At 33.9% G+C, this 14,497-nt stretch overlaps 1 protein-coding gene across 1 annotated transcript in view; it reads left to right on the top strand.

Moving 5' to 3' along the window:
* pof1b (POF1B actin binding protein) overlaps nt 1-14,497 on the top strand; it is a 68,756-nt gene that overhangs the window by 22,404 nt on the left and 31,855 nt on the right. Inside the window, exon 3 of the mRNA XM_002666059.8 lies at nt 7,599-7,810. Within this exon, the coding sequence (XP_002666105.7) occupies nt 7,599-7,810 (212 nt within the window). The remainder of the gene's footprint in view (nt 1-7,598; nt 7,811-14,497) is intronic.

The raw sequence follows: 14,497 nt of genomic DNA, 5'->3' as shown, positions 1-14,497 counted from the left end.
TCACTGCACTGACTCCTGCTCATTCTTCATAAAGAGCAGTTTGTTAAACTTTCAACTCTAAAGTGACTTCACCTCTAGTCATTAAGTGAAACTATAAGCTCCACTAAACTCTTTTATCTGCCCTCGCTTGCAAAAAGCACAACCTGCTACGACTCGTCAAGCGCCAAAGTTAACTCACTGTATGGCCAAAGTACGTTTCAATCATTGATGGTTTCTTATCTTCCTAATCTTACAGAAACACACCCAGACTCGATGTTTAATTCATGTGACTCCACAATCACTGCTAATCCTGTAAAAATGTAGTAACATGCGCAGCTGAGAACAACCCTTGGTGCAGCTTCAAACCGGTTTTAAACACACGTGCGCATATATTCACACACACACACACACACACACACACACACACACACACACACACACACGCATGCACGCACGCACACACACACACACACACACACACACACACACACACACATCTCTGTATTGTAAAATTGTGGGGACATTCCATAAGTTTCCAAAGTTTTTTATCAGTATCCGCTTGTTAAGTGTGACGTCACGCGAATCGGCTTTCGGGTCCAATCGCTCTATTCAACTGAATGGGGAGACTTATGAAATGGCAATAATAAACGTTTACAAAGCGATTTAATGCATTCGACAATGAGGATCGCAGTATATATGTTCATGCCTAATATCTGATGGCCAGAAAGTTATTAATTTTTTTATAAATTGTACACACACACACACACACACACACACACACACACACACACACATACATACACACCCACACACACCTCTGTATTGTAAAATTGTGGCGACATTCCATAAGTTTCCAAAGTTTTTTATCAGTATCCGCTTGTTAAGTGTGACGTCACGCGAAGCGGCTTTCGAGTCCAATCGCTCTATTCAACTGAATGGGGAGACTTATGAAATGGCAATAATAAACGTTTACAAAGCGATTTAATGCATTCGACAATGACGATCGCAGTATATATGTCCATGCCTAATATCTGATGGCCAGAAAATTATTAATTTTTTTATAAATTAATTTTTTTATAAATTGTAACATTTTTGGTATTTGTTATGCAGCAAGCCCGGAGATTTTTGTGTACACTATGACTTTATATAAAATTAACTTTAATGTGTGATAGGAACAAAATGTGATCATAAACGAATGATTTCTCCACTCAAATGAATGTCGCCTTGGACCCGGAAACAGTATTACATACGTCACAAACACGTCACCACTTAACAAGCGGATATTTATGATTTTCGCATGAACAATTTACAGAATCATTTCAATATACATGTACTGTAAACATTCTTTTCTAATCACCCTCCGCCCCATTCCAACTCTCACTAGGCAGAGCACTTAAATGGACATCATTTTGAGACTTTGAGCTGATGTGTAAAATAAGAGGAAAAGTTTCCATTGTTTTAAAACTGTACAATCTGTATTTTCTAATGTCATACCCCTACACTACCTGACAAAAGTCTTATCGTTAATCCCTGTTGTAAGAGCAACAAGTATTAACTTCTAGTTGAACATTTGGAAAAGTGGCAAAAGGTAGATTTTCCAGATGAATCATCTGTTGAACAGCATCCCAATCATCACCAAAACTGCAGAAGACCTATTGGAACCCACAGGGACCCAAGATTCTCACAGAAATCTGTCAAGTTTGGTGAAGGTAAAATCATGGTTTGGGGTGACATTCAGTATGAGGGCGTGTGAGAGACCTGCAGAGTGGATAGCAACATCAATAGCCTGAGGTGTCAAGACATTTGTGCTGCCCATTACATTACAAACCACAGGAGAGGGCAAGTTTTTCAGCAGGATAGTTCTCCTTCTCATACTTCAGCCTCCAAAGTTCCTGAAAGAAGGTGCTCCAGGATTGGTCAGCCCAGTCACCAGACATGAGCATTATTGAGCATGTCTGGGCTAAGATGAAGGATGAGGCATTGAAGATGAATCCTAGGAACCTTGATGAACACTGGGAGTCCTGAAAGAATGCTTTCTTTGCCATTCCAGATAACTTTATTAATATGTTATTGCAGAGATTTATGGATGCAGTCCTCCAAGCTCATGAGAGTCATGCACAAATTAATTCTTTTTCCACTGCAACATTATATTTTATACTGTACATTATTTATATTAAGTGACAGGACTTTAAGCCTAGCAAAGTCAGACCTTACTGTCCTCATTAAATAATTAAAAATCAAGGCACAATCATATTTTATTTTGGTAAAATAAGCGTAATCTACAGCAGTGTTTCTCAACTGGTGGTTCGCGACCCAAAAAGTGGGAACATTTTCAGTGGGTTGCGGAGTGTGTAGTCAAAAAAATAGCAAAAGTTTAATTTTAAACTTATTTTGACTTTTATTTTGAAATGCATGCACAACAGCCCGACCGTTTGACACGTGAAATTTCATTTAATTACAGCAACAAATATGTCAAAGCGCAAGTACGACCCCGAATATGTAAAGTATGGATTTACATATATTTACGGTAAAAAATACTTAAAGCCTCAGTGTGTCATAAGTAGTGAGGTGCTCTAACAAGAGAGCATGAAACCTTCTAAGTTTAAATGACATTTAGAAACCAGAAAACATGTTTTATTAACAGTTTAGTTCATGGTAACTGAACCTTTCCTTACGCTAACCGCTGTTTACAGTATTTGTCGTTTGTACTTGGTAATGTTTCTATAATTTGATACATTTTATTAAATGACAGCAACAAAATATTGTTTATTTGTTAGTCTTTATGATTTTCTTATGATTTATCTGTCACTACTTGTGTATGTTAACAAATAAATACAAATTATTTATAATTCCTAAAATTGTATTATAGTTTCAAAAAATTTGGGTCGCGGCTTGATGACCATGTAAAAATGTGGGTCCCATGGCCAAACCAGTTGAGAACCCCTGATCTAGAGGCATTTGCCTTTCATATAAGCCACTTCTGATACCAAATGAACCACTAGAAGTCAAGTTATTATGTGTTGTTCCTAAAACTTGGATAAGCGACAAGACTTTTGTCAGGTAGTGTACACTATCCCTAAACAAAACCAAATATTGTTTACTTTTTAAAACAAAAACAAAAACTCATTCTGTATGATTTACCTGTATAAGCTTTTTAAGAAATGCAGACATCAGCTATGTGCTTATAATTTACCAATTTTCTTGTAATACCTATGTAATTCACTTTGTCATTATGTACATTTGGGTCCTGATATGTCACAAAAACATGTACACACACACATGCTCACACACACACACTGTAAACACTAACACTGCTGGGTTTCTCTCACAGAATGAGTGGAATGTTCTGAAGGTTGGACACACCCGCTGTTAAAAACACTTGTCTCTCTGTAAAAGCTCTCTAAACAGATGCTACGCCTGCAAACACCTGCTCCAGCTTCTCTTTTGAAGACCTACAGCTTGTTACTTAATCATACATGTAAGTGAAGAGTGATGTAGTTTTAGGGAATGCTAGTCTATAGTAGTTCTAGCTAGTAAGATTTTCATTAAATAAAGGGGGTAGTTCACCCAAAAAGGAAAAATCTGTCATCATTTACTCACCCTCAAAAGGGTTCCAAACCTTTAAAACACAAAAGAAGATATTTTGAAGAATGCTGAAAACCTGTAAGCATTGACTTCCATGGTGTTTGTTATTCCTACTATGGAAATCAATGGTTACAGGTTTTTGTCTTTTTTTAAAATATCTTTGTGTGTGTGTGGGTTTAACAGAACTCATAAAGGTTTGGAACATCTTTGAGGGTGAGTAAATAATGAGTAAATTTTCATTTTTGGGTGAACTATTCCTTTCATATAATGCTCATAAGTCTGAGCAGTGCCATTTACTGATTAATTGTGAATAAACGCATAGAAAATAAGAGATGGTGTTGCTAAAATAATTTTTTTGTGCAGGCGTGCTGTTTATTTTATTTTAATATCTGATGAAGACCTTTAGGTTGAAATGTTGTCCAATTAAATTGTCTTTTAAGATCTAAAGTGGCAGTGTGCTGATTCTGTTTACTTTTTCTATTGTGTCTGGCTCGATCACGCATTTGATCTATTTTGTTGTAGGTTAATGTATGTAATGTATGGTGCTTGCATATGTAAGGACTATTGTGTGTGTGATCGTGTGGATATATACTTATATTTTGTGTACATGAATGCTTTTATTTCAGTATAAGTGATAAGTTTTTGTGGTCTATTTTAATGCTTTTGTTGTTGTTTGTGAGGCACTTTGAGTTGCATGTATGTTGGAAAAGTGCTATACATATAAAGTTTATTATTATTATTATTAAGTTATTATCAAGCACCTGCCTTTAAGATTTTCTTAGATGCGCACTGATGTCTTTCTTTCTATATATAAATTCAAACATTCATGTATATGGGTAAACACATGTAGAAAATGCTTATTTAAACTAATTATATATGACAAAATAATCTGTAAATATTAATACATGACTATTTTAAATGACTATTAAGTATTATAAATTTGTATTCTACACAAGTATGTGTGTACATTTATTTATACACAATGAATATACACAGTCAATTATGTAAATACAAACTTTTATTTTGTATGCAATTAGTCAGGATTAATAATAATACACACTAAATGGACTTTCAGTGCTCTCCAGCCTCCGGCGCCTAGACTGCAGCTCTGCACAAGATGTTTGGCCATTGGAGAAATGGTCATGCCCAACTGAGCCTGGTTTCTCTCAAGGTTTTTAATTATTCACTTTCGCCAATTGGTGAAGTTTTTTCCTCGATGCTGTCACCACTGGCCTGCATATTTTGGGACCTGTAGAGTTGCGCATTGATGGATTTGCTCTTCAGTGTTTGAAATTTCAGCAGTGAATATTAAACCACACTGAACTAAACTAAACTGAACTTTAACACTAAAAAACTGGACTGACAATGATTAGAGTAAATTGATTATAGTTTCAATTTACTATAATCTTCTATGTGAAGCTGCTTTGAGACAATCCACATTGTAAAAGCGCTATAGAAATAAAGATGAATTGAATTAAATTGAACTAAATATTGTTAAGTTTAATCATTTTAAGTGTTTTAATGTTCTTTTTATTTTTTTATCCCCATTGGCAAAGAGTTTAACTTAACTTAACTTAACTTAACTTAACTTAACTTAACTTAACTTAACTTAACTTAACTTAATTTTGGAAATATTTTTTTATTTGTTTTTATATAAAAACATAGTTGAAAATAGTCAATATATGATCTTATTTGTCTTAAAAATATGATATGTTGATACACATTTTGCATCTTTTAATTTAAATGCAAAAACATGTGCCAGAGTGATTTGCAGTTCATTTCACTGTGGGGACCCCTGACAAAGAAGGGAAAAGGCTGAAGGAATGTGAGCGAGTTAGTAAATGCAATGTAAATCCAAAAAGATTTTGTCTTTGAACTGAGCACAAAGAATATTTTTAATATTTGTCATGTGTGGCAGCTTCACATCTTGTACTTGTCTTCATAATTTTACACACTAAAGTGTTTTCCAGTTACACAAAAATGCATGCGCATACTCTTTAATATAGAAAGGAACTTAGTCATTTGGATAAATTATAAACAGTTTTGCCAATAAGACTATTTTTAAACCTAAAGAGACTCTTATGTGTCAGTTTAAGTTTTAATATATGCAGTATATGATTCAGGATGAAACCAGACCCTGGGTGAAGCGTTTGATTTCTTTCTCTCACGGATCAGAGGAATCCAGCTCGACCACTCGACACACCTTGAGGTTTGGATGTTACTGGACGACTGACAAAACTCTTGCCCGTGTCGTGTGTTCAGTGCTGTGCCATTAATCATGTTGAAACATTACACAAAGAAGGCAAAAGCATCGATCAATCATCAAACATTATTAGTGTAGTAGGGATGAAAATGCTGTTGATTTTATTATGGGTGTATCAAAATAAAAAAAAAAACTTAAGCTTATGATATGATAAATGTTATCAAATGTTTACAGTAGAGTTGATGGATAATTGTTTGTATTTTCAATATTGCATATTGCAACTTTTTTATTTTCTGAATAAAAATCGGTAAACAGGTAAGACATTAGAGTTTTTTTATTTCAAAAAACAACACAAAGAGGTGCCATGCATTCAGACATGTATGTATATACATTTTTAGACAATACCACAGTTTTAATTATCGAAGGGTTAACATTTTTGTGAGGTGGAATAGCCCTGATTTACAAACACAGTAAATGAGAAAATGTATTATTCTATGGCCTAAATATACAGTGCAAATGGCCTAAATATACAGTGCAAATGGCCTATTGTCATGCTCTGTATGAATAGTTTTATTTAGAAATGTCAAGATATGTTATCAGACTTTTTTTAGAATAAAGCAAATGCTAACATTTTACTCAAACCCATACCTAATCCAGACAAACTGAGAATTTTCAAGTAGTCTTAATTTAATTTAATTTAATTTAATTTAATTTAATTTAATTTAATTTAATTTAATTTAATTTAATTTAATTTAATTTAATTTAATTTAATTTAATTTAATTTATCTTAATTTCATTTCATTTCATTTCATTTCATTTTATTTTATTTTATTAACCATTTATTTCATTTTATCAATCAATAATTTAATTTAATTTAATTTAATTTAATTTAATTTAATTTAATTTAATTTAATTTAATTTAATTTAATTTAATATTTTTTATTGTATTTTCCAAAACATTCCCCAGCTCATATATATATATATATATATATATATATATATATATATATATATATATATATATATATATATATATATATATATATATACCATTATAGAATAAAACAAATGTTTACATTTTACTCAAACCCATACATACTAAATCCAGAAAAACTGAGAATTTTCAAGTGGTCTTTAATTAATTAAGTTACTTCTTTATTATTATTATTTTTATTTTACTTTATTTTTTTTTTAAATAATTTTTATTTTGTTTTATAAACTTTTTGTTATATTTTCCAAAATATCACCCACCCCCTTTATGTATATACAGTATATACATGTAAGATACATGCGCAAAAAAATCCACAATGCAAATATTGGAAACATCACAAAATTACCACTAACAATGCTAACAACAACTTTGTCTAGGAGGCCTTAAACATTTATGGCCCACACATCATTTAATATTATCTGCTATAAAGAGCATTGTTTAAAAAATAATACAGCTAAATTTGTCTGGTCTGTATTGATCTTTATGGTGTTTTTACATTCTCTTTTTACTAACTATTGACCAAAGTGTGGACTGGATGATATATTCATCGCTAACAGTCTAGTTTAAAGAATTTAACACATACTTATAAAAGTCAACCCTCGTTTCTAAGCACACATGTTGTTGACTTCTTGTGAAAAATGTCTGTCATTTTAACATACTATCTCATATGTGAGAATGTTTTTGGACGTGTGAAGGAAGAGCAGTGTTGATCCTGGAGAGGATTTGTTTACTTAGCTGGTAAATATTAACCCTACAGCATAGCATGGTGTAGCTCAAAAGCTGTGCACTCCTGCTCAAAAATACCCCCTTTTTACATTGCAATCATGTTTTATTTTCCAGTCGGAGTTGGTGGAAACTTCAAGCATTCACGAGGAAGTCCTGGACCTGAAGCAACTGAAGAATGGCATCTCCACTGAGATTAAGACCGAAATACAGGAGCCTGTCGCCAAACTGGACAACCGTTTCTTTGGCGAACTCCTTGCCGAAGTTTACCGGAAGAACGTCGATATTCAAACTTGCATTTCTGAGCATGTGGCCAAGATCCGAGGAAGGTAGAGGAGCTTTTGATTATTTTTATTTTTTAAAAATGAGCATATCCTTCAGGATTTTACATACAATATTGCGATAAAAAAAATGTGACATGAGAACAAAATTGGCACTTTCTGATAAAGTGGCACCAAATATTAAAAAGTAAAATGGAATTTGCTGAGGTAAGAGAAGACACTCTGGTGCTTTTAATTATAGAATAAACTGCGTGTGAATCCCATAAAAGATTTGTACGTAGTATCCATGACAACACCCATAGATTTCTGAAGGGCGCAAATGAAGCTTCAAGTGGGTGTGGCCTACCAGTGCCACTTTGTTCGCGCCTCATTGCTTGGTTGTATACTAGCAATAAAGTGTTTAGTGCATTAAAAACACTGTTGTAATACATTGAGCCACTAACCATTGCTCTTATGATGGTTTTTCTAGAAGAGGAAAACGCAAATTACTTCCAAATGCTTCAAATAGTCTGTGTTAGTAAATGCAAGGCTATTTATGAAATCCAGCATAACACTGTATGACTGATGACTGTTTTATAGCCTACAGCTAATCTGTCAGATTCCGGAGTGCATTAAAGTTGTAAAGAAAAATATGAATGATTAATTATCCTAAAGAAAACAAATACATTTATAGAGATGGTATAAGTAAGTCATTTCACTCACCTGGGAAACAAAGGCCACGTGAATGGTTTGTGAGCACAATTAAGTGCACACAGCATGCCATATCATCTGATAATTGTAAGAAAAAAAAAAAACAACTGACTTTGTAAAGCCACATAAAACAAAGCAAAATATGATGTACAGTTAAAGTCAGAATTATTAGACCCCCTTTTCATTTTTAAATATTTCCCAAATGATATTTAACAGAGCAAAGAAATTTTTACAGTAAGTCTGATATTTTTTTCTTCTGGAGAAAGCTTTTAAGAAAAAAAAAGCAGTTTTTAATAACAAAAAAAAAGCTTTAGGTCAAAATTATTAGTCCCTTTAAGCTATATTTTTTTAGATAGTCTCCAGAGCAAACCATTGTTATACAATAACTTGCCTAATTGCCCTAACCTGCCTAGTTAACCTAATTAACCTAATAAAGCCTTTACATGTCACTTTAAGCTGTATAGAAGTGTCTTAATAATAGCTTGTCAAATATTACTTACTGTCATCATGGCAAAGATAAAATAAATCACTTATTAGAGATGAGTTATTAAAACTATTATGTTTAGAAATGTGTTAAAAATTTCTCTGTTAAAGTTATGACTTAAACTGTATATGCCAAGTGTAACGTTCAAAAATAAGAGTCTAAGAGGATCCAGATGCGAGTGATGAAGTTTATTTGACAAAGTCAAAATAAACAAAAAATGATAGTGACAGGCTAGGAGGACGATGAACACAGGGCAGGAACAGACAGGAAAACAGGGTCCAGGTAAATCTCCTCAGGGGCCTGAGCACAGACAACACACATAAGAACAGGTGTAACGAACTGACTAAGAAACATAGAAACGTTGCCCTGATATAGGCCTAATAATGAGCCTCAGCTGGCGTGTAATCAGCCCAGCTGAGTGTCGTCATATCACATGAGCATGACAAATACACATGGACAACCAAAACAAAACAAACCCACGTGATCAAACATACACTCCGGAAAAGCGCACACACCTGCAACCATGACACCAAGTTTAGCGGCTAATCAGCTGGAATCAGCTGAGGTGAAGTGATGAGGACCAGCGAGACCTAGCTGTCACTCAAGTGGCCACATCCTTAATTATGCAGGCTTAATATTATTTAATATAAAGGAAACGGATGAGTTATAAAAAAAATCACCCCCTCACAGTTTTGAAGGGCAATATTAGCTATATGAACCAAAATCATTCTTTGTACCAGGTTGTAAACGCCTTTTTCTGCTGTAGAGTTGGCCATTTTAACAGTGGGGTCAATAGGATTTTACTCTATATGGAGCCAGGAGTAGTGGAATTTCGATGAATTGCACTTTCAGTTACTTCTGTATTTGCTTCACGAGGGAGAGCAGGAGGTTGCCACCTGGTGAATCCAGCACAGATGATCAACACATTTCTGGGAGAAAATAATACTGATCCACTTTGATGACTGACTTTGGCGAAGGGATTTTAGAATGAACAAAACAACATTTTTAGATGTCGTGCAATGTGGTCGGTTAATGCTGCTTCATTGCAACCATTTTTGTTATGGAAAAAGTTTTTTTTAAAGATGGCACATTTTAGGGCTGCACAGTATATCGTTTCAGCATCAAAATCGCAATGTGGTCATGCACAAAAGTCACATCGCAGGATATGCTATGTTGAGTTTATATTAGAATCTATTATTTGCATGTGTTTTTGATACCTGTGATATGTATAATTATTTTAAATCAGGTATAAGAAATTTGACCATTCGTGACCTTAATTACGATTAATTTTATTGATCTAAATTTTTTTTTTTATTCTGTTACTGTACTTGAATACTGTTAGACTCGATAAAACACTTATTTCAATTGTATTTTCTTGTGTATAAAATGTGTTTTTCTTGATAGTATTTATAGATTGTTATGCATGAAAATACGCACAACACGTGCAAATACAGAAATGAACTGCAAATAGCATTGGGGGGACCCCAAAAAGTTTAAAGATATATTTATAGATATTTTATAGAGATGCAAATAGTAAACATTAATTAATCAATCTTTGACTAAACACGCGCATGAAAATACTTACAACACATGCAAATACAGAAATGAACTGCAAATAGGACAAACAACAACGAAAATGTGTTGGAGGACCCCAAAAATTTTAGAGCATGTTTATCAGATTTTACTGAGATGAACTTCCACTGCAGAATCATCCCAAATTGATCTAACATTGTACATTTCTCCAAATAGAGATACTAAGTCATGTAGTCTTCTGGATGAGACGTTAAATTGTGGCCCCGATTCTCTGTGGTAGACAAAAATCCCAGGATGTATTTTAAAAAAGAGTAGGGGTTAAATCCTGGCATCCTGGCCAAATCTGCCCTCCTAACCATCCCCATATCATGATCGGCTTCATCACTCTGTCTCCTCTCCACCAATCAGCTGGTGTGTGGTGTGGTGTTCTGGCGCAATATGGCTGCTGTTGCGCTATTTAGGTGGATGCTACACACTGGTGGTGATGAGGAGATTCCCCCCAATGTGCAAAGTGCTTTGAGTGTCCAGAAAAGAATTATATAAATGTAAGGAATTATCAGTTGTTACTATCATATGGTAAAATTGTATTCATATTGCAATGTTAGATTTTTCTGATATTGTGCAGCCCTAGCACACTGCCACTGTTTCAACCTACATATGGTCCTCATTAGGTCACATAGGAAACACAAGAGAGCTCAAGATATAGTCAAACTCTACACATTACACCTGCAAACAATAATCAAGAAATCAACATTTAAGTAAGCAAAGAAGAAAAAAAAATACACACCCACATACATACAGTACATACATACATAAACACAAATGAAGAAAAGAGATTTGAAGTCAAAATCCAAATTCAAACCCCTAGGCGACAGAGTATTTAATGTTGGAAATTAAAAACTTTCCATCTGCGGTAAAATTTTGTCTATATCAGCACCCCTTAACCTTTTCAATGCCTAAATAGTGTAGTGTCGACAGCTTATGTTTCAATCCATTAAAGTGAAGAGCAATAGGATTTCATTGATCATTTAATCGTATAAAACTTTTGTGTTCAGCAATGCGCATTTTGAAACACAGCTTTCTTTTACCAATTTAAGCTAAACCACAACTACCAGTTTTGTTAGCACAAAAACTTTTAAAACAAAATCACATGACTTTTTTGATACGCATGCTGGAATTAATTCGGTAAATGTGTTTCCATTGTAGTTTTATTCATTCATTCATTTTCCTTTGGCTTAGTGTTTTATTTACCAGGGATCGCCACAGTGGAAAGAACCATCAACTATTCCAGCTTACATTATCGTATTAATACACACACTCATGCGCTATGGCCAATTTAGTCTTTAGACTGTCGGGGAAACCAAAACATCTGAAGGAAACCCACGGGAATACATGGAGAACATGCAAACTCTACACAGAAATGCCAACTGGCCCAGCAGGGACTTAAACCAGTGACCTTCTTTCTGTGAGGCAACAGTGCTAACAACTGAGCCACTGAGCATCTTGGAATTTTCGTTAAGCATTTCTTATGTTATAATAGAAAGTGATGGACACATAGCTACTATGCATCAGTGATGTAAACTATATTTGCAATATGGAGTGTATTTAGAAGTTATAATAAAACCACAAAATGCAAATGCCCTTTTTTCTCATACAGAGTTAAGATTATTCATTCATTCATTTTCCTTCTGCTATGTCTCTTTATTCATCATGAGTTGCCACAGTGGAAGGAACTGCCAACTTATCCAGCATATGTTTTACACAGCGGATGCCCTTCCAGCAGCAACCCAGTACTGGGAAACACCCACACACACTCAAACACACTCATACACTATGGCCAATTGAGTTTATTCAATTCGCCTATAGCGAATGTCTTTGGACTGTGGGGGAAATTAGTGCACCCAAAGGAAATCCACGCCAACACTGGGAGAACATGTAAACTCCATACAGAAATGCCAACTGACCCAGCTGGAGCTCGAACCAGCAACCTTTTTGCTTTGAGGAATCAGTGCTAACCACTGAGCAACTGTGTCACCCCAGTCAGAATTATATTAAATAATATATTTTTTACTTGCTTTGCAATAACAGTGAATGGTGCTCGCGTTTTTGAAGCTCTAAAAAGTGTATTCATCCATCTTTAACGTAATCCGTATGAAAACCATATACAGTTTTAAAAATATTTCGTACAAAAACACATTTCTTTGTTTTCCGAAACCATTTATTAACTCAGTGGAGTCCTAGTTATTGCTTTTATGTTGGATAAGAGCCTAAAAATGTTCTTAAAAAATGCACAATTAGCTGCTATTTCGAAACAAGGGAGAGATCAGAAAAAGAAAAGAGATCATATCTCCCCTGTCCTTGCCTCATTGCACTGGCTTCCTGTAAAACTCAGAGTTAGTGTGTTTTTCTTTTAACATATAATGCATTTCACTAGTCTGCCCTGGTCTGTATCTGTGAACTTAATTGGCCATATACAGCTTGTAGGCCATTAAAGTCCATATGTGCAATGCATTAAGGTCTAATGATCAGTTCCTTTTGTCTGTCCCTTGATCTAGCTGCAAATCATAAGGTTGATGAAGCTTTTTTGTGTCTCCCTTTGAACATCAGGGTTTCTCCATCATTGGATGCTTTTAAATGTAGTTTAAAGACTTTGTTTACTCCCTTGTCTTTGAGTGATGCATATCTGTATTTCAGCAATTACATTTCTTTTCGTACATTTTTAATACAATAGTTTTATTTTTAAAAGTTGATTCAATATTTTATTTTTATTCAATATTTATATCGTAAAGCACTTTAACTATCGATCAAGGATGATCAACTACGATTATATAAAATTGTGCTCTATAAATAAAGAATCTACTGTCATTATTTACTCACTTTTCAAGTCATAAAAATGTTTAGTTGTTTTCAGTCACATTTTACAATTAGGTTTCATTAGTTGATATATTTGATAGCATGAACTACTTATGAACAACACTTATATAGCATTTATTAACCCTTTAGTGTTCCTGTAAAATTTAATTAATGCTTAAAAAAATGCATACACAAACTAAATTGATACGTCAATCAAAAGGGCAAAGTTCAGTGGCCATAGACAACACACTACCGAACACATCATAGTTTTGATTGCTCCAGCAAATAATTTGAAATGATAGCGCTGCATTCCTTGGATGTTTATCGTCATATAAATGGGTTGTGGCCTAAATATTTCAATGAATTGGATTGGCTGGACCCTTTGCAGTTTAATTACACCCTGTTTGTTGAAATGTTATGGATCTGTGGACAGACAGTTTTGTTATTGTTTTTGTGATTATAGGTATTTTGACGAAGACACTAATTGGTACTGCTACTGTATGTTTATTGTGTCTTAAAAAGGTTAGAATAGTTTTAATCACAAGAATCTCAGCTTTTGAAAGATATATGACATGTTTAGTCTTTTTGTGGGAAGCCGTTATATTTAGCGATGTTTCCCCATAAACATGCTATGTACCACAGGTGGAACGTCGGAACGGCAACTGGTTAATCATAGTTCAACATTTACTAATATATTATTAAAATCCAAATTTGTGCTTGTTAACATTAGTTAATGCACAATGACATGAACTAACAATGAACAACATTATTTTCCAATAATTACCATTACCAAACATGAACAAACACTGTAATAGAATTATTGCTCTTTGTATGTTCATGTTAATAAATGCATTACCTAACATTAACCAATATGACCTTTTTGTAAAGTTTTACACTGTTTTCTGTTGAACACAAAAAAAAGGTATATTGAAAAATATCAAAAGCATTTATATTTGCAGCCAGTTTATCAGAAAGTGCCGATTTTATTCACTTAAACTGTGCTTAATTCGTTCATGTTTTATGTTATATTCCAATTTTTACATCTTAGGATGGAAACAGTTTATGATGGCTTGAGGGTGCATAAATTATAAGATAATTGTGGTATTTAATTGTAGTATTCCTTTAATGGAAAATTTGTGAGATTTGCCTGCAGATAAGCTTAAACAGCAGTTAAC

Source organism: Danio rerio, chromosome 21 (assembly GCF_049306965.1).
Source record: "Danio rerio strain Tuebingen ecotype United States chromosome 21, GRCz12tu, whole genome shotgun sequence".
NCBI lineage: Eukaryota > Metazoa > Chordata > Actinopteri > Cypriniformes > Danionidae > Danio > Danio rerio.
Note: the sequence above shows the minus strand (reverse complement) of the source record. Positions and strands in the feature narration are given on the sequence as shown.